The 27,829-nt window shown below is 45.3% G+C and overlaps 1 protein-coding gene across 6 annotated transcripts in view; it reads left to right on the forward strand.

The window, feature by feature from the left end:
* Positions 1 to 27,829, forward strand: part of LOC136835440 (BCAS3 microtubule associated cell migration factor-like) — a 349,957-nt gene that overhangs the window by 30,117 nt on the left and 292,011 nt on the right. For all 6 annotated transcript variants that reach the window (XM_067099015.1, XM_067099000.1, XM_067099005.1 and 3 more), the window contains exon 2: positions 973 to 1,108. In XM_067099015.1, the coding sequence (XP_066955116.1) occupies positions 973 to 1,108 (136 nt within the window). The remainder of the gene's footprint in view (positions 1 to 972; positions 1,109 to 27,829) is intronic.

Genomic DNA, 27,829 nt, shown 5'->3' on the forward strand with positions numbered 1-27,829 from the left:
TGAAAGAAAGCAAGTACATATATTGTTTAAACTGTTGGCAAGAGTTATGTGAATTTTTGTTCCATTAAAATGTAACGAGTTATCTTTTCCTGACCTGCCATTAACAACCAGCACCTATGATATGAAAGGTTGTCAGTACCTACCACTTACAAAAATTTGTAAGTCTGAACAGCACATTCCATGGCTTTATGTCGGATATTGAACAGTAAAACTTGTAACCTTTTTTTCCTACTTCTCCATCTTGTAATAGCAGTCTTGTTTAACAAAAAAAAGCGAGTATAGAAGCTCAACATTGTACTGTACCTAATGTTTCAATTATTTTTGAGTAATTTACTATAGGAGTAGCTAAAGAAAGTGAGGGAATTTATTTCCTGGAAGATACAGTATACAATTTTTTTAACTCAGTCATATCCTCTCTTAATTTACAGTGCTATGATAGTTGAAATAGATGGCAATTGTCCATTTTTGTGACAATTTTCCCATTGGCTTTGATACCTTTGGAAAACTTTGTTTGTTGTTTTGGGAATAATCGTCTAAATTCCAAGGATTTTTTTTACCTAATGCAATGTTAGATAACAGCACCATGTGAACCTGTGTATTGCATTAATAGTCTGGCAAGTGAAGGTTAGTTTATTGACAGATTGTTCATACAGTTGTATTTAATTCCTAAAGGTTATAATATTTTATGGGTAAAATCTTTTGGTAGTGTTTTACAAGTGACTGTCGAAGACTAAATTTCCATTGGTGGTTACATCATCATACCTTAGTGTTTGCAAGGTTTATTTCTTTTCATTGGATTACAAGAAACTAATCATTTCAGTTGTGTGGCAACAGAAAGGTTTTTGTAATAGTACAGGGCTTTGACAAATTTTGACAAAATTAATCTCGAGTGTGATACTGAAATTAGATGAGCTTTTTTGAAATCCCCCAATGCCAGTGAAGTGAAAGTGTGTCATTTTTGTTTTATAAAAGGTCTGGCTTGATCATGTCATCAGCCATGTCTGGGGAGAGTGGCCGAAGCTCACGACCATCTGTGGGCCAACAGGTGCGTCCGGAACCTGTGATAGAGAAGACTTTTGTGGAAAATGTGGCTGGCTTCATAAATGAGGTAGGAAAACTGAATTTCTATATTCTTAAATAATAATAAGGCTAATGAATTTTTTGCCACAAAATCAGTCTGCTTCATGGGTACAGGCATTCTAAAATAGGTGTAACTCATACATACCTAACCTAATGGCATACTGTATTTGTCAGTCAGTCTTCTTCCTATACTGTAAGAGAGGTTTGTTGTGCCACTTCGTAAAGTTGACTGACTGACTTTTTTTCTGTCAGAATATGTTTGGGACTATTGTTGGTGGTCAGTGTCGATATTTGCCAGTGGCCACTTTAACCCTTAAGGGATGGGCTAATTATATCTCATGCGACCCCCCAGGCTGGGCAAGCTTTAAGGTTGGCCAATTTAAGAAAAAACACATCAATGGAAAGTGGAAGGTATGCAAATGCACATGGTGTAAGAAAAAATTTTTTTAAAATTTTCCCTACCTTCCACGGGAAGTTGAAAGTGACTGTTTACAACCCTGTGAAGGGTCTCTTTCACAAAGCATTTGTAAATTTTACCAAGTTATATGTTTTTTCTAATAATTTATTTTATTTTATTTTGTAAAATTATAATTACAGCTCACACAATATCGTAACAGATAAGAAATAAAATCGGTAACAAATTCTGAGCATATTTGTTGTAAAATATTTACGTAAATTTACTGAGATCGGGAAATGCAGTAACTTTTTTGGATTTATACATGTTTTTTCTAATATTTCTTTGGAAAATTACAATTATAACTGACATCATATCATAAAAGATAAGAACTAAAACCAACAGCAATCCCTGGGTATACTGTATTTATGAGCAAATAAATAAAAAGACGTCATGGGAGAGAAAGGAACAAGACATTCCCCCTTCAAGGCAAGAACAATACCATACTAAATTCCATGAGACACCCACGACTGAGCTAAGCTGAATTCTTTAGTTGCCACAATTCATTTATGGGCCATTGAAGTGATGGAAACTCTTTCCTGCTCGATACAGCCAAATCGTGTGGCGTATTATTAATACTCCTCAGAGGGGGATCCATCCACCACCCAAAACCTGTTTTAGATCCTTTATTGAGGGTTAAGAAGTCAAGTTATTGGCTGCTCCATATTACATTACTGTTAGTTTCATATATTGCATATTACAGGTTATCATAGCATGCCGACAAACAGAGAAGGCGGACACTTTGCTATCCGTGTAGACACCCCGGGATTACGTATGTAATCAACGGATAGGTTTGCTGAAAGCAAATGGGTGTTACAGACTAATACACACGTAAACAAAGCCACTCCAACATCTTCTAAAACATAACAGACACCTCACACGTCTCGAACTGTCAACCTCGCTGCTGGGAGAAAGGGAGTTGGGGATTTGGTACAATACATGTACACATTCGTTGCCCATACCACTAAGCGATGTCAGGCAGGGCAGCCGATCGAGGAGAGGCTACGGCCTACCCCCCGCCTAAATCAAAGTCCTTCAAAAGAAGGCATCGTGCTTACCCCCATATAAAAATGGGAAAAAGAATGTTACAACGAAGAAGAAGATAGCATGACTGCTTCCAGTGCAGGAAACATGCGACTTACCCTGTATAGGTTTGTGCTAATCTTGGCTAGGTCAGGAATGCTCTGAGTTTTTATTGTATCCTGATAGGCAAGGATGGCAACATGCAGTCCTCCAGATTACTGTACTCTCACCAAGCTTAACCTGGTATAGGCTAGCTCCTTGCTTATATCATGATTTTTGTTTGTTGCCATGGCCAGACTACACAAGCTTTGTTTCTTTGCCTTCCGTATACTAGTATTTAGTGACTTCTGTCTAGGAGCATTAGATGTAATTTCTGTTTCATGATGTTAGCTTACTGCTTAGTTATTGTTCAGCACAATTTTCACAGTTGTCTGGCAGGGCCATGTCCAACATGTAGCCTATGCTAGCAAACCCGAAAACCGTAAGGCTACCCTAGCCTTGCAGTTTACTAAAACGTTATATTCACAAGCAAGAACAGTAAGAGAATGTTTTCATAAATATTTTCCAGTAAACATGTACAAGAAATATACTAAAAAATGTTTGAGCTACCGTAGCATGTGAACTCATTTAATAATTTAAAGAAAAAATGTATGGATTTATCACTGAAACAGGAAAGACAAGTGTTTTATTCAGCTTTAAGCATGGTTAAATCCTGGAAGTCTTGCTTCCATTATGTGGTGACCCACTGCATTCCATAGAGCCAAGTGCTTTTAACCACCTTCCCCTTTGGAAATGAGTGACAATGGAATACTGTCATCTAATAGGGGAAAAGTTGTGGGGTAATGCATTTTATATTTCTGTACAACAGTTTCTGCAAGAAACCTTCTCTTATGCTCATCCAGATAAGGGCTCACTTATTTATTTTTATGGCAATGATTGGAAAATTAGCAAGGTGGTGTGATTTCAAAGGAAACCTTTACAATATCCCTTAACGAAAGAGGATTGCTTTTTTCAAAAGCTGGCTTCTACTTAATTTTCAAGTTAAAAACCCTCTGACCAGGTACAAGTCAAGTTTATTGTTTAATTTTTAAGTTGTTCCGACACAATATACAAACCCTCGGTCCTTTACATTAGGAGATACTTTCAGGCGTAGGCTGAAACGGCCGTTAAACTCTTGAACAAGGTGGTTAGGCAGTAACTACCTCCAGGTAGGCAGGGATACCGCCCTGCCCGGATGTAAACATTCCAGTTTGCTTTCGGCCGTCAGCCATTGCTGACGTATTTTTCGTTCTCTCTGCTGACTGTCGTTAAGCTCTTACGGTGGGATCTTTCTGTATTTTTGTTTATATATTGCGTGTGTTTGATATTTGGTAATACAAACCCACGATTTGTGATAACCTTGTGTAAGCCGTCACGTTCCCTGCCTGTGTCTTGGGTTTGACGGCCAAAGGCATAGCTGGAGTAAGCGAGCCAAGTGGTAATGCTTCTCTCCAGCGGCCCTTTACGTAATACTGGAGGCGCCCCTTACTTTCGGGATTAGTTTGGGACGCTTTTTCTTCTCTTCCCCTACATCCATCGGGACTTAAGATTAGTCCCTTCTTGGGCTTCCGCCTCCGTGTGTAAGGGGCATCACTAATTTCTTCCTTCTTTTGCTGAGTGTTTCTCGCCGCCTGCGCTTAGAGATTTGGCGGGCTGAGTGGTAGGTTAGCGGGGTCGTCAATAAGTTCCGCTTCCACGGCGCCCCTTTGGCCTCCCCTCTGTCCTTTTTCTCTTCCCGTTCTTTTCTTCCTTCTCTCTCCTCGCCCTCTTCGCCGCTCGTCGGGTGAAGACACGGGGGGGGGGAGGGAGCGAGCAACCTCGTCTAGAGTAACTCCTAACGCTGCGTGGGCTGTTCCCCTTGTAGCGGGAGGAGCCTCCTCTACTAATCATATTTTTTTTTCTTTCAGGTTGACAGTGAGCATTGCAGAGACAGCAGTAGTTGGCTGGATATCATATATCAAGAATATCTTGCATGAAGCAGTCCCGACTTTCATTCAGTGTTGCTTCGGGATCGACCACAATACCTGATTAGATGACATATTACCACGTCGGGATCGCTCTGACTCTGTTCCCGCCGATGTAGTTCGATCGCTGTCATTGCTGGTTTTCATGTATGCTGTTGCAATGCTTCCTGCGTATCTGTGGTCTATCTGCTCCTGCTGTTCCCTGTGTTTTGCTCGTGTCAACTCTATGACAGTCTCGGGGCTGCTCTCCTGGTCTCCTGCCACAGCCGCCCTGATCGCTCCTGTTGATGCTGGTGACTTTCAATGACACTCTGTCTGTTGCATTAGCTCCTGCCTTCCGAACAGCTAACGTAGCTCCTGCATCGAATGTCCTGATCGTGCCCGCTTCTTCTCTTAGTGGTCGTGCCCGGGGCCACTTCCGTTGTGTTCCTGCCTGCTGCCATCCTGTAGAAGACGTGGGCGTGAAGGGAAGGAAGTCGCCTTGTGGAAGTGACGTTCTGGCCATTGCATAGCTCCTGCTCTCTCAACCTTTGCCGTAGCTCCTGCATCGGCTGTCCTGATCATTCCTGCTGCTTCTGGCGGTCGTGCCGGGTCCGCCTCCGTGCGTTCCTGCCAGCTGCCCCAGAGGTTACGATGTCCGCCATCCTGTGGAAGATGTCTCCGTGAAGATTTAGGAAGTGGTCCTGTTGAGGTGATGTTCCTGGCCGTTGCAGTAGCTCCTGCCCTCCGAACTGCTGCCGTGGCTCCTGCATCGGCTGTCCTGATCATGCTTCTGCTGGTGGTGGTGTCCTGGCTGCGTCCGTTGTGTTCCTGCTGGACTACCCTGGAGGTTCTGATGTTTCGTGTCGACCATCCTGTAGAAGATGTGGGAGTGGAGATGAAGGAAGCTGTCCTGTGGAAGAAGCCGCCGTCTTCTTCATCTTATCTTCGATTTCGTCTTCTGCTGCGTCTTCCCTTCCTCTCCGAGGTCCTGGAGGTCCCGAGAATCGGACAGACCTCCATCGGCCGGCTGGATGCTGCTTCTTCCCCTTGATGCCCTTGGACATTTAGGGACTGCCTCCTTCCGAGGAGGCAGTGGGTCTCTCGTTGGCTCTTCCCGACCTTGGGTTAGGAACCGATTCTCATAGCCGTGGGTTTTGTGTTTGGAAGCCGTGGGGCGCAGACCTCAGTTTGCGTTCCGTTCCCAAGTCTTAGAGTTCCGCCTCTAAGATTGGGGCTGCCAGAGCGCTGTTTTTTATAGTGAGCCGCTCGAGTGCTCGAGATTCTATGGTATATCGAGTATCCCGATCTGGTCTGGAGAGATTTCCTGGGCCCAGTTCGGGAGCAGTGCGAGAGAGAAAGGGCCGAGGCACCCAGGTGTCTCAGTTCCTCTTCCTGCCAGCACCGCATAGCGCTCCCAGTGTTTGCCAGTGCTCGGTCGGGGTTCCCAGCCTGGTGTCTCGATCCTCTCGGTTCAACACCAGAAGAAGCAAGGAAGAGATTCACTTTGGGAGTCCTGCGGGACTTCCAAGGGACTGACTCTCTTCCGAAGACAAGTTGGCCGATTAACATTTTCCTGTGGGATCTTGCGTTTTGGGGTCAGCGAGCACGGCCTCTCGAGGCCATTCCCTCGTTGCCAGTCTTGGAAGTCTGCATCTAAGACTGGTTCTGTGCTTGGCTCTTTTAATCTATTAGGTAACAAAGCAGCCGCTCCCGATTTTCGGAAGCCTCGTGGGTAGCTTGAATTCTATGAATCACAAGCGCTCTCCTTACGAGAGGCATAGGACGAGAGAAAGTGCCGAGACACCCAGGTGCCTGGTTGCCGAGACACCCAGGTGTCTGGTTGCCGGGACGCCCAGGTAGACACCCAGGTGTCTGGTTGCCGAGACACCCAGGTGTCTGGTTGCGGAGCCCTGGGGTAGACACCCAGGTGTCTGGTTGCCGAGACACCCAGATGTCTGGTTGCCGGGGCCCAGGTAGACACCCAGGTGTCTGGTTGCGGGGCGCCATGTGTCTGGTTGCCGGGACACCCAGGTGTCTGGTCGCGGGACACCCAGGTGTCGGTGTACCGCGACGCCAGGTGTCTCGATTCTGCCGCCAGCTGCTTCAGTTGCTCGGGGGCTTCGTTCTTGTGTCTCGAACTTTAGGGTTCGAGCATGCAAGATAGCAGACACAGAATTCCCCTATGAACCTTCTTCTCGAGGGCCTTGGCCTCGGTCTCGCCTCGAAGGAGTTTAGAGTTCGGGAAACTAGCAATTGTTCACAGCAGACGAGTCTGGCCTGCCCAGTTATGAGTCTGGCTCTGGCTCGGCTCGACTTGGCTTGCCAGACTGGCTCAAAATCGACTTGGCTTGCCAGACTGGCTCGGCTCGACTCGACATGGCTTGCCAGACTGGCTCGGCTTGACTTGGTCGCTTGCCAGACTGGCTTGGCTTTAGTTTCGGCTCGCCCCATCTCGCCTGCCTCCCAGTCTGCCGCGCCGACCAGCTGGATCGCGTTCGTGATCGGCTCGGCTCGGCTCGGCCCTACTCGGTTTTTTCCGATTCGGGTTCTCGTCTATGCTCGAGTGAACTTTTGCTCTTCCCCAGGAAAGCACTTTGCCACGGCATAGGTGCTCTTCTTTCCCCGTGTGGCAGTAATCTCCTTCGGTTGATTATTGCTCACGGTCCGCCTTTCCTGCTTATCATTCTGGCAGGACAGGTAGGGCTACTCTTTCTCCTCACCTGTTCTCTTCTCCTTTCGGTTGTTCCGAGAGGAACGAGGCGAACAGAGAGAGCTCCGACGAAATTTTCTTTGAGTTCGGCTGCCTGGCGTGCTTTGGGTATCGGTCCCCTGATTCTCTCGTATTATAACCAGGTAGCTGAGAAGGGTTTCATGGGATCTGTCAAGGTCTCCCTCCAAGGGAGAAGTACAGGGTTTTCACACTTCGGAACAGCGAGGTCTTCCTCTTCAAAATTAACGATTGCCCCGTGTTCTCGGGAACTTCGCTGATTCTCGTGCGAGGATCCCCGAACAGGACCCAGCTGCTCCCCAATGAATAACCTTCATCACTTGCAACCCTTGCAGTTTCCGAGGGGCGAGAATGTCAGGGACCGCTGCGGTCCTGTCTTCGAGCGTTCTCGACCTGATGGATTCTTTTCTTCGATGGAGTTAATTCAGGTCGAAACACCAAACTTCCACCCCTGCCTCGGCAGAATAAGAATTCTTCTTGCCTCGGAGGTCTTGCTGACCACAGTTTTTGGGCAATTCTGGTGCTAAGAAGAAGGACTTTGTCCCAATTCGGATCTCAGTTTTGTAAGTCCCGAGTTGGCTTGACCCTTGGGAACAGAACCTTTAAACTTGGTTCTGCCTTTCTCTTTCAGAGATTTGCCAGATACCCTGGTAATCAAAGGTTCCCACCAGGGCACTGCCTTGTCCTTTGGACAATGGCCAAGAATTTTAGGTCTAGTCATTTCAACTCGACCTTGGGTTCAAGCCAGCCCACCTCAACTCCTTAGCTAAGAGTCCTAGGCTTCAGAAGAAGATTGCAACTGCTGATGCCTGGACAAAATGATGCTTATCGAGTCTCTGGAGCTGGCAGCAACATTGCCGAGACCTGGGAATGGATTCCTTCAGGATCGAAGTATCTATTTCCCTTAGGTCTCGGCAATTCTTTCCATCGATCTCTCATCCCACCACCTCTCCCGTGCTCGATTCGGGAAATGCCAGGAGCTAGAGCTAATTGTCTCGGTTCCCTGTCATCTTGCAGAAGCTTCCCCAAGGTGGAAAATGGAAGTCTGCTTCCTTTTCCCGTTCTTTCCTCTTCGAGGTAGTGAGGAAAGAGTTAGGCTAATGTTGATTATAGGAACCTTCAAATATGCCTTCATATTTCCTCAAATCTTGTGTCTACTCACAGATTCACAGGTTGAGAATAGGCGCACACTGGTAAAGACCTTGTCTTGAATTTGTGCGACCGAGATGATTAGTACCTTCCGTCACCGTCCTGGGCTCAGGGCAGCCTTTTGGCCGTCCGAGAATCCAGGATGGGTTTTATGACACTCACTGGTTTCATTGAACAATAAAACCACAGTAGTGACTTTTGTCGACAAACAGGAGGCAATCGTTTTTCCCCCCTGTTTTATCTCGACATTTGAAGGTACTTTCGAGTGTTGTTCTTGCACACTCGACAGCTCAATTAACTAGATGCATCCCTGGTGGGGATGTATTGGTAAACAAGCCTGGCCTCGGGTTTTGAGTGATCGGGACAGAACATGCTGCTCACTCCTTTTTTTTTTTTTTTTTTTTTTTTTTTTTTTTTTTTTTCACGAAGACTCATACAGAGACTGCTGGACTGAGAAATCCCTACCGTCCTTCTGTTGCCTCCCTGCACACAAGTCAGTAGTGTTTTCTCGCTCCCTCATACCAGACCAGGGGCCGCTCTGTTGAGGCATGCTGTCTTTGATGAAAACTCGATATCAACGTTTTTCCCTCCGTATTTGTCCGTTTTAGCTGGGGTTCACAAACATTGCTCACCCCGAGTTACAGACAAATACTTAAAGACTCCCCTTCTTCCGACCTGATTGCCGAGGCATCGAGAAGAATTCCATGACCCATCCTCCTGTGCAGCTACACAAGAAGCGGTTCTTGAGGCAGTACATCCCTGTGGGTTCAGGACTGGGAGACTTTCCAGCTTTCCTTCCAAGCACAGGCTTTCTCACTGAGTGGCAACGGATATAGCTGGATATCCCTTGAAGTCCTCTGCAACACTGTCCCAGGGACTGGATCCGTCTTAAGCTGGTGGTGTCGTCGTCAACTTCTTCCCCCGGGTCAGAGTCGCTCGTCAAGTCTGGACTTCCTCATCTTCTCCGCCGAGGGCTGCTTCTCTCCCTTTCAGTTTTGAAGAATGTAGGCCCTTGCGACCTAGTCTTCTATCTGAAGTAGCCTTCGTCTCCTTAGTCGAGAGTTAGCTACGGACGAGACGCTTCTTCAGTCATGCTGTCCCAGGGAATGTTTCCTGGGTGGCATGCGACTCGTTGGGTTCTGTCCGTGCTCTGCACTCGCCCTCTGAGTCGTCGGATAGAGATATGCCCTCTTAGGTCCATCTCTCATCTTACCCTGGCTTTGGCGTAGAAGATGGAAGAACAGGGTGGGGATCATCCTTCTCGGATGTCGTAGGTGGACTCCAATCCATTGGCATCGACTGTCGGGTTCGAGTCCTTCTTGTTCCCCTCCTCCTTGGACTTTGTATCGATGATCCGATCATTCGTTACTCTGTCCTATTGGGAGCTGTGGTACTTTCGAAAGGTTTGACATTCCTAACCTGGATGTCGTCAACGTTTTCGCCAGTACTGTCTCTCCCAGGAAGAAGTGTCTAAGGACACATCTTCCTCCTGACTTCGTGAAGCTATCAAAGAGGTACTTGGCAGCTGATGACGGCGATACCGCACCTTTCACCGAGCTCACAAAGTCGATGGCTTGGTCCATCCCTCGCATTCTGGAAGAATATGTCGGTACCACAGGAGCTGAAGGCGGGTGTGTGGTCCCAACAGACTACCTTCACCTCCTTCTACCTCCGGGATGTTGCACACAAGTCCTTGGACACTTTTTCCTTGGGTCCTGTGGTGGCTGCTCAACAAGTGTAGCTTATCCAGCTCCCCTAACGGGACAGGATTGCATCTCGCCTATGTTGTACGGCTGTGATGGGGAGAATGGAGGTTGAGTGACTGGCCTCTCTTCTTTCTCCCCATCCTGGCTCTCTTCCCACAGGCAGGAGCGGACATGCCGTTACAAGCTGGACCGAGCGATCGAGGCAGATAAGCGCATAACAGGAGCTCCCGTTCTATTTCCGTTCAGGTTAATAGAAACAACCCCACTCCTTCCTCTTGCAAGGGAGAGGAGACCATGACTATGAGACAACCCAATGCTTGTATTTGCCTTATTGTCATCCGACGTCAAATTCTTCCCAGCCTACTTTGCATGAACTGACGTTTCCTCTTTCATGCAAAGGACCCAGAAGTCTGACAACTGATCCTGCGTTTCTTACAACCCGATCTTTTGTCAGAGGCAGTTTTCCCTTCTCACTCTACGACCAGGAAGGGAAGACAAGGTGGTGAACTCCAGTCAGTTCAGAGAGACTTTCTCAGATTCCTCCCTCCAATCAGTGAGTCTCCTAATGTAAAGGACCGAGGTTTTGTATATTGTGTCGGAACAAATAACAATTTTTAAAAGTAAATTGTATTTTCCTAACTATACAAACCCGAGGTCCTTTACAATATGCCCACCTCATGCCACCCCCTCAATCTGTACCTGGGCCGAAAGGCAAACTGGAATGTTTACATCCGGGCAGGCGGGTATCCCCGCCTACCTGGGAGGTAGTTACTGCCTAACCACCTTGTTCAAGAGTTTAACGGCCGTTTCCAGCCTACGCCTGAAAGTATCTCCTAATGTAAAGGACCTCGGGTTTTTGTATAGTTAGGAAAAATACAATTTACTTTAAAAATTGTTATATCAAAAGCCTCTGACCAGGTGCAAGCCAAGGGTATTGTAGCTTCTGTCTTTTGATTATAATATTGTTTAACTAGACCAGGCCGGAAGAGATAAAAGGGAATGATTGTAGATTGAAAAGTAAAAGGCAGTGCAGTTTGGGCGAGGAAGGGTTACTGCAGTTAACCTTTCGTACTACTGCATAAGGTAAACTACAAGCAGTATCCACCTTTGGGATACTGCATTGACTTTATCCTTCTAGTTTTCAAGAACTTCAATGACTGACCTCTGCAGATAACCATTCCTTTTTATGAGTGGACAGTTAGAAAGAACTTTGTTTTTTTATGACGTTAACAAATTTTCAGTACACCAGCTTTCCTGGTGGGAATGGTAGTATGCTCCTTCACATCTAGGTTAGTTGGGTTACACTTGCTAAATGTTGTCATGTTATAACCCCTCTCATAAACTTAGTATTGCAGTACACTCCCTGAACACCTGAATTCACCCTTAATCCACTAGCCCGAACAGCTGTCAACTACCTATCCCACTAGTGGGAAATTTTAACAGCCAGCATTACCAGTGCTGCAGGTAAAATCTTGTCACTTGAGCTACCATAACAAACGGTTGGCAACGCTGACACAGGTGTGTGCCTACACTCCTACCTTCGTCAGTTCCTTTTTGTTCATGCTGCTGGATGGGTGTTTCCTTCTGCAGTCACAGGTTTAATCCTATTGCCCGACTTCTTTTTTGTATTTTGGATTTCTGGTGAAGACCTGGATTGTATTTACTGGTTTTACTCCTGGATCTATGACTTCTGCTTGGTTGCTGAGCTTTTTCTGAAAATTTTCAACGTGGAACGTTTTTGGATTTGGATTCGCGGTTCCCAGACTCAGTTGGTCATCATGGACAAGTGTCTCTTTCAACTTCTACTACTGAGCCTTCGGCCGACTTTGACTTTGACAGCCCCTACAACTGTGGATGCTAGCGCTTATCGCTCCTGTTCTTCTGTTCTTCCTGCAAGAGACGGATGAGTACCTTGAGACACACGATAGACATTCAGTCTGTCATGTCATATGTAGGAAGGTTAAGTGTGATGTGCAGACTCATTGCGGTGAATGTTCGATTGGGCTGCAGAAGAGATGGAGGATTACATTCGTCGCCAAGTCATTGGCTGGCGGCAGACAGCGGTCAGATTCTTCATTTCCTCAAGTGTCTCAGGCTTCTGTTACAGATCAGTCGAAACAGTTAGTGAGTTCAGAGGTAGTCAAACAGATAGAGATAGGATTGCAAGTAGTATGACAAATTTAATAGCTAGTCTTTTCAACAATTTTCAGATAGGGATAGCAGTAATGTCAGGATGTCTAATCCTTCTTCCTTTTCAGCTCCCCAGCCTATTCCAGAACCAGCCTAATGGGTGCTGAGGTAATGGAGAACCGCAAAGCCCCTGAGTGGGTAGGTTCTGCTTCCCCTCGACATGGAGCAGGCAGTGAAGGACCCCCTTGTAGTGTTGATGATAAATTTAATGTTGATAATGTAAGCCAGGATCAGGATCTAGGTGTGACAAAGATGGATAGGTCAGGGTTAGGTAGTGAGAAAAAGTTTTTAAGTGTGCAGAGTCGTTTCTGGACCGGTTCAGTTTTGGGTTGAGTGGAATTTGTGCTCCGGCAAAGTTTTCGCCTTCATCGCTTCTGTTTCAGTCTGGCTTAAAGTCTCAAGTCAATGTTTCAGTTCTTGTGGGGCAGAATCTTTTGTTTTAGCTCCTAACTCTCTTTTCGACTGTTTCTGAATCTTCTACTTTAGTTTCCCCCTTCTCTGTTTTTTCCCCTAGCGTTCCTTTTTTTGGCTCTTAATAGTGGTTTTGCGTGATCGGCAATTGGATGTGGCGGAATAAAAGGCGGACTTGTTGGGTCTTTCAAAAAGGCACAGACTTTTGGTGAGAGGTTGTTTTTTGAATGGTTTCTCTAACATTAGAGAGTATGTGACACACAAGTGTCCAGAGTACATGTTGGATATGCTTCAGGATTATTAAGGAAGGGCAGATTCTGTGTACATTTTGTCTCTTCGTTCAAAGGATTCTTCTTCTTCTGGGTTATCTGTCGCTTCATCTTCCGCTCCCATTCTCCGTTGCTCCTTTTTCAGTCTCCTCTTCGGCTTCTTCTTCTTCTGTCTTTCCTCAAGGCTTCTGCATCTTCCGCTTTCCCCTTCTTTGACTTTTGGCATTTCCTGTTCTCCGGTAACTCTTTCTTCATCTGCTATTCCTCTATCTTCCGCCTTTCCTTCCTCAGTACAGTCCTTTTCAGTAGGAGGCTCTTCCGGACAGGTAAAAATGCAGGTTCAGCAGAATTTGGCCTCTGGCGTTTCATGTTCCAACCCTTCGGGTATGCGCAACCCCTTGCTTCCGCATCAAGCGGCTGTTCTGGTAGCATCAGGTATTTCACAGGGTTTCCTGTCGCTTCTAGTTTGGGTTTTGCTCCGCTGTTTTGACTGGTCTTGGGTATCTTCTTAGAGCGGTTTGTGCCTGTCATCTCCTGGATTTTCCGCTGTGGGATCCTCCGAGTGTAGCTTCTACCTCTTTCATTCTCCCTCCTTCCTCTTCGTCTTCTTCCGTCCCGCCCAAAGCAGTTTCCGTTTTACATCCTCCCCCACGGTTTAGCAATGTGGGTTCATCTTCTCTCACTCATCTTCCCTTTGGTAACAATGTGGAATTGGCTCAGGGTTTTCTCGGTTCCTCCCTTTCTTCCTCCCGGTGGAATCAACAGTGTGGATTCAACTCCGGGTAGCCAGGTAGGTGTTGGTGTTCAGCATTCTGGTTATGGTGGTCTGTTTGCAGACTCTTCGTCGTCGTCTGGCCTTCGTTCAGTTCCTCCTCCTTTGTTTGTCTTAGACCGTTCAGACTTGCGGAACAGGATTCTCATCCAGAGGTTCAGGAGATTCCGGCAGACTTAGAATGTCCTCTTGCTAGCAGTAACGATTACAGACGTATGCTTGAGTATGTTACTGCTTCGTACCCTCAAGCAAGAGCTCCGGACCTATTGCATTCGTCAAATCAGTCTTTATTTGAGTCTTTTTATGCCACTAAGCCAGCTCCTGCTCCTTTTTCGTGTGGGTTGGTTTGGTTCATCGGGTTAGACAGGCTTTGGAGGAGGCAGATGGTCGTTCTAGTGTTGGTGGTGGCTTCTAACAGGCAGGACATTTCTCCTCTTTCTCTGCGTAAGGCGATTTATTCAGTTCGAGGTAACCCCATTATTCGCGGATAATTCGCCCATTCACGGTATTTTTCACTGAGAAATATTCACTTCACTAATTACTGTATTTTCATGACTAAATGCACTTTTTTGTGATAAAACTATTAAAATACTCAGGTATAAGCATTTTTAGAGGTTTTTCTTGTGTTTAAACTATTAAAATAGGCACGAATACGGGGGTTTACTGTATTCGGAGTATGGCCGCATCTTTCTTTCTAAGGAATTATTCTTCTATCTTGGGGCGGCCACTTGGAAGTCCATCTCATTGTTTACTTCTTTTTACTTAAGAGATGTTCAATTCTGCCTCATCGGAGGGTTATTCTCTTAGTCCATGTGTAGCAGCTAACCCTATTATCTAGGGTGTGTTCATTTTAGCTGAGGTGGTATTTTCTTAGTTCGGAGGTTCTCAAGTTAACCAGATGGAGGAATTCCTTTTAGTCTTTAGAATCTTAGGCAGCAATGATAGTACAATCACATGGACATAGGTTTAGTACATTATAAGTATCTTAGTCTTTGATAGTCTCCCTACGAGAGTCCAAGGGGGTGCTCTAGTAGGTTAGGTTCTTTCGTCAGTGCTGAGATACTTCGTTGCTTGTCGGTCGTTGGGTCTTATCCACAACCTAGATGGGTTACCAGGAGGGACAGTGGCTCTGCACACTGCTTCATTCCCCTCCATACATGAAAGCCTCTGAATAGCCACATGGGAGGCTCATTGTTCTCCTCCATACATGAGAGGTTCTGAAGAGCCACATGGGAGGTCGACGGACTGAGACAGTACTGACCCGACTGGCGATCAAAGTACTCTTCAGCATGTCTCTTCACCGAAAGCATTGATTGATATGGTGAGTATGACTAAACAGGTATCCTATGCAGAGCAGATTGATGAGCTACCATCTCTGCAGTTGTAAAAAGGGGCGCACAATAGAATTGATCCCTCCTCCTTTAAATGTAGTTAATCGGGCGAATTCACGTGTTCAGGGAGTCTATTGCAACATGAAGTTTTCATAATAAAACTAATATTGTAATACTTACCTGAACACCTGAATGATTCCCACCCTCCTTTCCCCACATCAAATTTAAACTTGAATAAAGCAATTGACGAAGGTAGGAGTGTTGGCACATACCTGTGTCAGCATTGCCAACCGTTTGTTATGGTAGCTCAAGTGACAAGATTTTACCTGCATCGTTGGTAACGCTGGCTGTTAAAATTTCCCACTAGTGGGATTGGTAGTTGAGAGCTGTTTGGGCTAGTGGGATTAAGGGCGAATTCAGGTGTTCAGGTAAGTATTACAATACATTATTTTTATTATGAAAACTTGATGTTTTGAATTAAAATGATTTTGTTCTAAGTAAAATGGAAACTATACCCACTTTTCTTTCTTTCTTTAGCATCATATTGTTTTTTGATACATTTGCACTCAACAGGAGATTGGACAGCTGACTTTGATAATATCTCCTTTTTTTTTTAATTAATTTATGACTTAGATCTACCATGTGTAAGTGGACAGCTGTTATGGTGCATATTTTTTTACTACAAAGACTTGAAACTTGGATCTGGTCTTGTCACAAGGGTCTTCTTGTGAGAATGTCAACTTTTGGGCCATTTTAAGAGGATCACACAGAATATGCAACCATTGTGCTTTTTTTTTTTATGGTCATGATGTTGGTGTTGTATTCATTCCCTAACCATTGACATTATTGGTTTTAACTCTGTATATTAATGCTCTTATCAGAGGGATCTGGCTACAAGCTGAATATTAATACTCGTATCTGAGGATCTGGCTACAAGCAAATTCATTCTTGCTTGGACTTAGTTTATCCTTTTTGTTAAGGAAGTCACATTTGTACTCCATTCCTGCAAGATCAGTATATAGGGATACTGTACTGGGTCATTTGTGGGAGGCAGTAATTATTATACAGTATGTTACTGTACAACTTTAATCTGTACAACTGTTAAAGTCACAACTCATGACCATACCATCAAGGTTCTGTCCCAAATGTAGACTCCTTGTTAGTCCAACATCTTCCATCTTGTGTGCATATGCGCTTGGTATTTAGCAGCTCTTTGCGGTCTAGTGCATTATATCTTCATTTTATTAAGACGCCCTTCCAATCTAAAGAGCTGCACAGGTATACAGGCATACTTGAATCAATGGGGTTGTGTTAAAATAATTTAAATTTTTTAAAACAAATTACTGTACATATTTTTAATACAAGCACATCAGAGTATGTTTAAATGGCCAGTACTTTGACCTGAATTTCTGTATCTTGGTCAAGACAACACTGGGATTTGAGGGAAAATTGCCAGTAGAAGTGGTGACCTACTTAGATATATTCCTGGTCAGGTGATAGTGATGTTTTTCTTTAAGTGGTGAACTAGAAATACACATGGAAATATTTTTGTATCATCAATTATTTAATCATGAAGAAGAATGTTAGCTCCTTTTTTACCTTTTGGTATCCTGATGAACATGATGTTTTTCACTGTTCATTACTACTGATTGTTTTATCTGTTTCAGCAGTAGTAAACACTTCTCCATTTACAATTTTAAGTGCAAGCTTTTGATTCCAAAGAGTGACTATGATACAGTTGCTTGTTCACGAATTCATGGCTTGGGTACACTTGTGTGAGAGATGTGCGAAATAATGAGCAGGAAGACAAGCACTGCTAGTTTATTGATGAAGCGATCCGCTTATAATGCGGCATGCAGACGTCTGCGTACTTCGCAGAGATCGCTGGCACAAAGATTTACAGGTGACCTGAGGTCAAACTATTTTTCTACAAAAACAGGACAGGTTCGTACAGAAAACATAATGATTAATAATGTCTGATGTGTTACAAAAATACTCCATTACATGTACATAATGCATGATCATTTGGAAAGACAATAAAACATAATTTACAAATATGGTGGTAGCATGGGTTTTCGCCGACCTCAGGTCGACGTGAAGGCACTGCAGAAAACAGGATGTTCATTATAGAGAACGCATTGAGCGGGGACTTTACAATACTCCCCCCACAAGGCGGAGGTAATGTCTAATCAAAGTAGGTATCTGCTGGGGCGACGAAGGGGCCTTGCTTCCTCGATGTCAACTGGAGAGGGTGGTCGCCTTCCTCAGCGCTCTCTGGAGATGTATGTTGGGGTGCCTTCTTGTCTGGTTTCTGGGTTTTCCCCTGACAACTACGCCTCTTTCCTGCGCGCAGGGATATCCAAGGGGGTGCCATACCCTGCGGGAGGTTTTAGGGACCGCCTCCGTCGTCTTCCTCCAGGAGTGTGGGTTTGAGATGATCTATGGATATCCAGTCTTCCCGCCCGTGGATGGCTACCCGGAATGCCTTCTTGTTTTTTCCAGTACAAGGAAAGGTCCTCTGTAGGGTCTGGTTAAGGGTGGGCTCGTTCCTGATGAAGACGTGGAGGGCAGTCTGGGGGGCATGAAGGGGGACGCCCTGTCGGTGAATGTCCTTTGGCAGGGGGGCGAACTTTCCAATCCTATCCCAGAGCCTCTGTGTCCCTATGGTGTCTCTGTCCTCTGCGAAGAGCTCCCCCGGGACCACTAGGGTCTCCCCCAAGACCACTAGGGTTTCCCCGTAGACTTTTTCTGCTGAGGTGGGGTTGGCGTTGGCTCTGGGCGCAGTTCTTAACCCAAGGAGGACCCAGGGCAGCTGGTATTTCCAATTCTTGGAGGAGCAACGAGCCATTAGGGGTGCATTTGGAGACCTGTGGAACCTTTCCACCATTCTGTTGGCTGTGGGTTAAAGGCAGTGGTGCTGTGGTGAATGGTTCCCATTAGGCGTGCCAGGGTGGTCCACAGCTCAGACAGGAAAGAGGGTCCTCTGTCTGTTGTTATGTGCCCGGGACACCGAACCAGCTGATCCAGCTGGAGAGTAGGTTGTCCGTGCACACACTGGAGGTGGCTTCTTCCATGGGTGTAGCTTCGGGCCACCTGGTGGAGCGGTCGACGACTGTTAGAAGGTATCTGGCTCCTCCTGATGGGGAAGAGAACCCACTACGTTGGTCGTAGTTGTGTCCGAAGCGTCTCTTTGGATGGGAAAACTTGCCCACACTGGATTCGGTGTGCCATCCTACTTTGCTGGCTTGACACTGCATGCACTGCCTTGCCCAGGCCGTCGCGTCCTTCCATATGCTGTGCCAGACGAACTTCTCCATTAGCAGCAGCCTGGCTGTTGTCCTTCCCGAGGGGTGGAATACGCCGTGGATGATGTTGAAGACCTGCCGACGTCTGGAGGCGGGCACCAGGGGCGGGGACATCCGGTGCTAACAGTACATAGTAATGTTGATCCTCCTGAGCCGAAGGGCATGTCCTCCCACTTCAGCAACGTGACAGCTGTACGGGGTGCGGGTCTCGGGGTCAGCAGTCTGCTCGCGGGCGAGGTCCTCATAGTCGATCTTGATCCTCAAGAGGGTGTCAGCTACTGAGTTTTTCCTACCGGGGAGATATTTGATGTTGCAAGTGAATTCTGTGATGGCTGCGAGGTGCCGCTGCTGCCTAGAGGACCATGCGTCCCCCAACCTCATGAAGGCATGGACCAGTGCCTGGTGGTCAGTCCAGACTGTGAAGGGCGTTCCCTCCAGGAGGAACTTGAAGTGCTGTACAGCCTGGTATGCTGCGAAGAGTTCTCGGTCGAAAGTGCTCCAGCGGGACTTGGGGCTAAGCCTTCTGCTGAAGAAGGCGATGGGCTGAGGGGTCCCCCTGATGACTTGTTCCAGGACAGCTCCGTAGGCGACGTCGCTGGCGTCCGTCATCAGCTGGAGGGGAGCGTTGGGGTTTTGGTGGACCAGGGATGTTGCTCTGGCGAGGGTAGCCTTCGTCAGGAGGAAGGCCTTCTACTGGTCGGGGCCCCACACTAAGGATTTTGGACGTCCCTTGAGGACCTCCATCAGGGGGACCATGGTGTGAGCGATCCACAGGATGAATCTTCTGTAGTAGTTTACCATCCCAAGGAATTCTTGTACAGCCCTTATGGAGGTAGGGGTGGGGAACTTCTCGACGGCTTCGACGACATCAGGTGGACACCCCCGGGGGATATTTCATGGCCCAGGAATTCCACCTTTTCGACGCTGAAGGTACACTTGTCGAACTTGATGACAAGGCCATTTTCCTGCAAGCGTTGCAGGACCTTCCAGATGTGGAGAAGGCGAAGACGTAGGACCCAAAGGGCGTGACGATGGCGGTTTTGGGGATGTCCTCCGGCGCTACTGGTACCTGAAAATATGATTTTAAGAGATTCATTTTTGAGAATATTTTGGTCCCATGGAAAGAGGCCGTTAGGTCCTGCATGTTTGGCAGGGGGTAGTGGTTGGACTCCGTTGCAAGGTTCAGCCGCCTGTAGTCACCGCAGGGCCTCCAGGTGCCGTCTGCTTTCTGCACCATGTGAAGAGGGGAGGCCCATGGGCTGGGAGCCTTTCTGCATATACCCATTTTCTCCATCTCAGCGAAGGCCTTTTTGGCCTCCTGAAGGCGCTGTGGGGGAAGCCGTCTGAACTTTGCGTGCGTCAGGAGCCCTTCGTTTTGATGTAGTGGTATATCCCATGTTTTGCAGGAGCCCCAGGCATCTGGCGAAGCTCAGGTTTGAAGACTTCCGGGAACTCCTTCAGGAGGGAACCGTATTGGTGGGGCACGACGGAACAGATGGCGGGCTCCCTGGGGCCCGGCAACAAGGGCAGGGACAGGCAGGAGTCGTGTCCAGCAGGCGTTTGCAGCCGACGTCAACTGCCAGTCCGAAGTGGGCGAGGAAGTCCGTCCCTAGGAGTGGGGTCCTGACGTCGGCGATGATGAATTCCCAGCTGTACCTCCGGCCAAGGATGGAAATCAACAGGAGCTTGGTGCTGTAGGAGAGGATGGAGGACCCGTTCGTTGCTGTCAGGGAGGCAGTCGTGTCTGGCAGGCGTCTGCGGTCCTCTCCTGAAGGCAGGAACACGGCTCCTGTGTTGACCAACATCATCCTGCCGGAGATGGTGTCACGGACGTAGAACCCTGCTGGTAAGGGGCACCTGGGCGTTTCTGCTGCTGTTGCTGCTGCTGCCATGGCGGCCTGTGCGGTTGGCCACCACCGCCTCTGTTTTTTCGAGGGAAGAAAGGTTAGGGGGCTTCGCATTTATGGGCAGATCTCCTGAACCTCCGGTGGTAATAGCAAAGCCCCAGCCCCTCCCTCTTCTGCTGGTGGGACAGCCTTTTCTGGTCGACAGCATTGACGGCCTCCGTGGTGGGGTCCTCTGGCAGGAGGCAGTTGGCGGAGTGTGCGGGCATGGTCACCCGCTTGGCTGCCTTAGTGGAATCCGTCAGCTGCTGCACTACCCTGATCAGGTCCTCGACCGGCAGGGTGTATGCGTCCGTTATTTGCCCACAGACCTCGGTAGTAGCTGCCGCAGGAAGATCTCCCTCAACAGGCTGGTTTCTTTGCTCCTGCTGTTGCTGTCAGTCTCAGGGAGGAGGAGGAGGTCCAGGAGGGCATGCCACGTTTCCAAGAGGTTTCCCTCCTTCCGGGGGTTGAGAGCGGGGGCAGCTCTCTTGGAGACCGGCAGGGAGCAGATCTCGACGAGAGTAGCTTTTAGCTCTTGGAAGGTGGCGGGGACCGACATCGTCAATAACCACGGAACAACTTTCCTGTATATCGCCTCCGGGAGGGCGTTGATGGCTATGTCGGCCTTCAACACCTCATCTGTTAGGCCTGCTACCCTGAACTGCCCCTCGGCCCTGTAGAACCAGGACGTTGTGTTTTCCTTGGTAAATGGCGGCAGCCTTATGTTAAGGGCCGTCTTTGGTTGGTCTGTCAGCGGGGTTATTGTGTGGGATGCAGGTACCAGCGTGGAGGTGCGCGCAGGAGGGGGTTACAAGAGGGAGGTGTCTGCCTCCGAGAGGTTCGCGGTAATTTGTATGTGGTTGGGAATGTCCGCGTCCGTGCTCATTTTGCGCTCTCACTAGGAGTGGAAATACTTGCGTCAAAACACGTTGGGGGAGTGTGCCGTGTGGGTCTGCTAATGACGCTGGCAACCTGCTGACGAGGGTCGGTAAACACCTGAATGCTTTGTTAGAGCGCTGTAGTTAGTCCATTAGGGGCGTGGGTGAGGTTCATCGGGCCAGGACTTAGTTGCCGTTTGGGTCCGTTAATGGCTTCCGGGAACCACTCCGGGGGTCACCAGTGTGAGAGAGGTGTGAAGTAATGAGCAGGAAGACAAGTACTGCTAGTTCATTGCGTGCTTTGCAGAGACCGCGGGTACAAAGATTTACAGGTGACCTGAGGTCAAACTATTTCTCTACAAAAACAGGACAGGTTCATACAGAAAACATATAATGATTAATAATGTCTGATGTGTTACAAAAAATACTCTGTTACATGTACATAATACATGATCATTCAGAAAGACAATAAAATACATAATTTACAAAGGGTTTTCGCCGACCCCAGGTCGATGTGAAGGCACTGCAGAAAACGGGATGTTCATTATAGAGAACGCGTTGAGCGGGGACTATACACTTGTATATTTTGATGAAGTTCTTGTTTGGGACATTTTTGATGGTTAAAGTGTTATATTTTTTGGATACCTTGTGTCCAGTGGATGCTTAGGTACACTCGTCAAGGAAAGTTAGGACAGTTTTTTAAATCTTCGGACATATATTGCTCAGTAGTGTGACATCTGGCAACTTTAGAAAGAGGAGGAGCTTCAGTCTTATTGTGTTTGTTTTTTGCTTGACCTCCTATAACTTTCAATCATATTCTACGATTCTGAAATCATTGATACTTAAATGCAGTAGTAAGCTTTACAGTATTCGTTCAAGTTGTAATTTGCAGCGACAGTTCTGAGCAAAATAAACATTTTTCAACATAACCTACCAAGTAACCTTACACAAATGAACGAAATGCTTGCATAATTGGAAAACATGATCTTCCATAATGAAATCAAGAGTTAAATTTGAGTAAAGTACAACAAAAAACGTGGGGAACAATAAAGGAACGAATGCAGTGTTATGATGAGAGAGAGAGAGAGTCTGCTGTTGTGTAAGCCTAGGCCTATATGTAGAGCTACTCATTTCATTATTTTTTTTCTTTTAGAGATTGAGCGATATAGTATAGTATGTTTTAGCAATGGAGAGAGAGAAAAAAAAAAAACTATGGCAACGTCAAGAAACATCCAGTTACTTGTGTTTTCCTGCCAAAGTTCTCGTGCTGCTCCTTACATCATAGAAAATTCTCTTGCGGATTGAAATAGATTTGGTCAACCTACCCTAGCTGTCACAACATTTACTGCCATTAATTCCAGCCGACTTTTGACACCGTGAAATACAAATATGAATTTGTAAAAATTAAAGAAATTATCTTTACTTTGTATGATGATGCAATAATAAGTCTGTTCATAACGGAAAACGAGTAAATATTGCCGTTCTGATAAACAGCACTACACTGAGATATCCACACACTATCTTTTAGATCTCTATGAACGAAGTCATGCGAGAAATTCTGATTACTTCGGACATGCATGGTGTTTTTAAGTATCTGAAAGTTTTTGTTTTGCAGATTTAACATATATGATATAATTTGCATTGTATTTTCATATTCTAGAATAAATTTACCGAGATTATGTGTTTTCTTTAAGAAAAAAATTAAAATTCAATGAACAAAATCTACTGAAGACTGTATCCTCACTTTCCTTGCTGAATGTACACAACATTAATTTATATATTTGGATTTTACATGCTTGTTCAAGTTAGTGTATGTTAGCATAGGGTAGGGGGTTAAGCCAGGATTTTGGGATAGCCTAGCCTAGGTTAGGCTGTTCACTCTTCCTATAGCTACACTTTGGGTATAACTTTTGTGTGTGGTTAAATGATCTTTTGCTGTTTAATATCTTTCATTGCTGAGGTAATGACTTATTGTAGGTGTTTTTGTCACTCATTGCTTGTCACTGAGGTTTATGAGGGTTGTAGGTTAGTGCTGTTATTATGTATACCAGATTTGTTTGGGATTTGATATGGCACAGTTTGGTTAAGGAATTTTGGCTTCAGTTATTATTGGTTTATCCAAAAATTCTCTTGCTGGTTGTCCAGGATGTGGCACATTAAAGGAAAGTTTCATATAAGTTACTTACCAAGTAATTACGTAACTATACTTTCAACTCGTGCGGCAGCTTAAATTTTAAAATCCGCGGTAGCGCTCCGATTGTTTAGTATAGGTGACCATTCCCACCCACTAATGGGAATACTAGGAACGACTTCACAGACAAGCTCATTCTCTTTCTGTCACGCTCAGGTGTAAACATCGGGTGTTTGCAGCAGCTTTATTCACCGATTGGATAACCTGATTTCAGTGAGATATCATAGCTGGTTTCTTGTAGTCTTCAAGCCTATAGCTTCCAGGATCAGGGGCTGGGAAATGCAGCTAATGTTTCTTTATCCCCTTATCCCCGAATTAGGTTGGACCTACAGTAATGACTGTCCGAACATAAACCTTTCGAAAGGAAGTTCCTTCATACCATGAGCCCAGAGCTAGTTTTCCATTCAGATGCCTAGGATTTGGGTTGGGGAGCCTGCTAGGGGAACCGGGTAGTTTCCTGGGCGTGGCCCTTGGAAGAACATAATATTCTGACTCCTGTCAAATAGCCGAAAGCTTTTCACTTACAGCTTCAGCCCTTACCGACCCTATTTCACTTCTAGACTGTGGTAAGCTTGTTACAAGACCATAGTCCTCAGTACATTCTCATCTCTGTCAGGTGGCTGAAAGCTTTTCACTTACGGCTTCAACACTTATCGACCCTCCTTCAAACTTAGACTATGGTAATCTTGTTATAAGACCACAGTCCAGAGCATACAGTAAACCCCCTGTATTCGAGTTCTCACGATTCACGGACTCACTTATTCATGGATTTCTCTGTGGAACGTAACTACCAATTATTCGCGGAAAATTTGCCCATTCGCAGTATTTTTCACTGAGAAATATTCGCTAATTATTGTATTTTCATCTCATGTTCATGACTAAATGCACTTTTTATGATAAAACTATTAAAATACTCAGGTATTGTTCAAGTTACGATAATTCACCTTACAATAATTTGATTTTGCAATGGGGTAAGCAATTAATACCGATACAACAATATTATTTATATTTATACAACATTTTTAAATTTCGCACAGGCGCGGGCAGCAGCATAATCAGGCAGCAAGAGAGACCAAATTACAACTTTTCTTCTATCTCTTTATCCCATTTTCTAGTTAAAAAAGTAAAAGAGAATGATAAAAGTATTGTTAGTAACGTTGTACTCTCGCGTAAATGCGTACAGCCATAAATAACCGACCGAGAAACTGTTGTTTTGCTTGTAACCGAATCAGATAACAACAGCCGTTTACCTGGTATTTCAACTATCGTACGGCAATAAACAATTACTGTAGGTTATAGCACCAATGACGTTAAGTAGAATAGGACTGATATATTTTTACATTATACCCTCATTCGGTATGGATAAAAGATCGTCAAGGAAATATACTGCTAAATTTAGGCTGCAAATTGTAGCTGAAGCTGAGAAAACAATGTTCAAGCTGCTAATGACTATACTGTAAATTATCATGCACCAGCAACATGGATGAAACTCGATCATAATTAAAATGGAAGAGAAAGTATTTTAATCAAATCTACTGTGCATGAAAGAACACATTACTGTTATTTTTACGCCAATAAACAATAAATATGTAAAGCTCATATTATGATGAAATCAAGTGAAAATAGCGAACGGAATCTTGAATTTTTTTTTACAGAAAACAAACACCCCCAAACAGCCATCGTAATGCGTTATATGTTAACGAAAATAATAGATAAATTAATTTCACAACGAGACGTATTTTAGTCATATTTTGACTTAAAAACACTTTGTATAACAAAAAATAACCTTGCCCCATATAAATAAAGTATCTAGAGATTCATTTATGCCAACTAGAAGCAAGAAAAGTGCTCTGAACTGAATTAAATATGGCGAAATAAACACTGCATAAACGATTTCCAAACCAAAACATTGAGATGCTTCTTCTTCTTCTTTTTTGTTATGACTGCAGTTTATAATACGAAAGCAATATAAGAATACTGTATATACAATATTATTGGGTACAGTGAATTAAGGCATAACATTTTAAAAGATCCATGGAAAAGATGCATATTAGTTATGCTGACGTTTGTATAATACGATATGTGAATACAGAGTACAGTATAATGTAGGCTATGCTACCGTTTATGTATACAGTATACCATAGTGCAGGCTAAGCTAATTCTTGTTTGTTATACAATTTCACTTTGCATGAACCTCTAGAATTAGCTGATATTAATAATTACTATACCGTGTCTGTATAGAGTATACATTATAGTGTAGGCTAGGCTATGTTCGAGATACGTTTTGGTATTTCTTACATTTTTTCCAACAAACGATGGTTTTTTTTGGAACCTAGCCCCATCGTAAGTAAGATAATACTTGTATAATCAATTTTAGTTTGTTTTGTGTGTGTTTGAACTATCAAAATAGGCAGTTCTAAGTGTTTTTAGAAGGGTTCTAAGTATTCATGGTTTTTAGCTATTCATAGGGGAGGGGGGTGTGGTACGCATCCCCTGTGAATACGGGGTGTTTATTGTAGTCTCATCTCTGCCAGATGGCTGAAAGCTTTTTGCTTATGGCTTCAATGCTTCTCGACCCCATTTCACACACAGACTGTGGTAATCTTGTTTCAAAAGACCACAGTCATTAACCATATGGAAAAAGGAAGGGAAGGGAAGGAGGCTCTCTCTCTCTCTCTCTCTCTCTCTCTCTCTCTCTCTCTCTCTCTCTCTCTCTCTCTCTCTCTCTCTCTCTCTCTCTCTCTGGAAGTCAGCAGAGAACTCCTACAATGGGCATATCAAATCGAGTTTCCCAGTCACTCGACTTTTTCAGGACAAACTAATTAGTTCTGGCGGACGCACTGAACCATCAGAAGCATGTCCTTCCTGCCAAATGAACATTGGATCCCTGGTCTGGCAGAATCTGCAGAATCTGTGGGACAGGCCGATTTTAGCCCGGTTTGCTTCCTTAAGGAACCTTTGCTTTCCTCTTTTGTTCTCCAATCCCAGACCCCCCTTCACACAGGCAACTTGCGCCATGCTGCAAGTTAGGTCCAACCTGGACCTTTACGCCCTTCTGCATTCCAATTCAGCCAAGGAAGGGCTGAACAAATTTTCAGGCTCATCACAACAATGACCCTCTTAGCCCGTTCTGAACCATGAATAATGGTTCCGGAACCAAATATGGTTGTTGGTGGACTCTCCACGACTCCTTCCACAATCCATATCTACTCAGACAACCTTACTTCAAAAGATACCACTAAGGGTGGACCACTCTTTTCTTGGACACATTTACAGACTGTCCAGGAGCTTGCCTGGAATAAAGGGAATTTTTCAAGACTGACTGCAGACACTATTGGAAGATGCAGACGTCAGTCTTCTTGCCAAGTACTCCAATCTTAGTGGGCAGTCTTCTGACAATGGTGTAACAGTTATAACATCTTATCTGTGAATTCCTCTTTAGCTCAGATAGCAGAACTCCTCCTATACCTGAGGACCGCCAAAGGGGCTCACTTCTTCCACCTTCAAGGGGCATAAAGCAAGGCTAGGTTTAGTATTTAAACGAGAGTTCTAGTTTTATCAGATAACCAAGGTCTTAGCGACCTATTAAGTCTTTCGAGACTTCCAAGGCAGAGAAGAGTCGACTCGATCTTGGAAATTCGGATGTAGCCTTCAAGTGGTTAACGGGCCCTTCTTTCAGGCTTCTCCACTCCACGTCTCTCAACTTAAACAGAAAACTCTGTTCCTTGTAGCCCTAGCAACTTCCAAACGAGTAAGTGAGCTTCAGACTGTAGACAAGTGGGAAGATTCTGCTCAGGGAGACAGTCTGTGCTTTAACGCTATGTTTTCCTGGCTAAGAAAGAAACAGGATCTGTGCTTTTTCCCTTAAGTAATTGATGAACATCCCTGGCTCTGGGAGAGTGAGCGAAATGTCTAGTTTGAGCTTTCAGGTTTTACCTGAGCAAGCCTTTTAATCAGAAGGCCATCCTGCCTCGCCCTCTGTCTATGAACCCATTGTCTTTCATCTCTAATGAATATATAATGAACTTTGTTTTTGAGATGCACTCTCAGATTCAGGAGAAGATTTGCCTACCTGTTAAGGGAAAGCTAAGTTGCCAGAATAGCCTCTACCTCACTAGCTTTCAGGCTCATTATGTCACTTACTTCCATTTGTTAATCGGCCCACTGGAATTGTAATAGTTCTTCACTTCTAAATTTTCTCTTGAAATCAAAACAGTGTTTAAAAAAAAATTGCAATACCTTGGGACAGTTATTAGTAACTGGCATGGCACTGAGGGAGGAAGCAGAAGATTTTCTCCTATCTCTTAACCTTGTAGTAAGGTGCCAAAAGTTTTGGCTAGCTGGGGTTACAATGTACCTGGAACACCCACCACTCTCAGTGGATGGGTAGTTGTTTATTTTCAGTGTAGGTGACAAAATTGTTTGGTTGTTTTTATTTTTGGTACTGCGCCCAGGGCAAGGGCATTTAACG

Source organism: Macrobrachium rosenbergii, chromosome 4 (assembly GCF_040412425.1).
Source record: "Macrobrachium rosenbergii isolate ZJJX-2024 chromosome 4, ASM4041242v1, whole genome shotgun sequence".
Lineage (NCBI taxonomy): Eukaryota > Metazoa > Arthropoda > Malacostraca > Decapoda > Palaemonidae > Macrobrachium > Macrobrachium rosenbergii.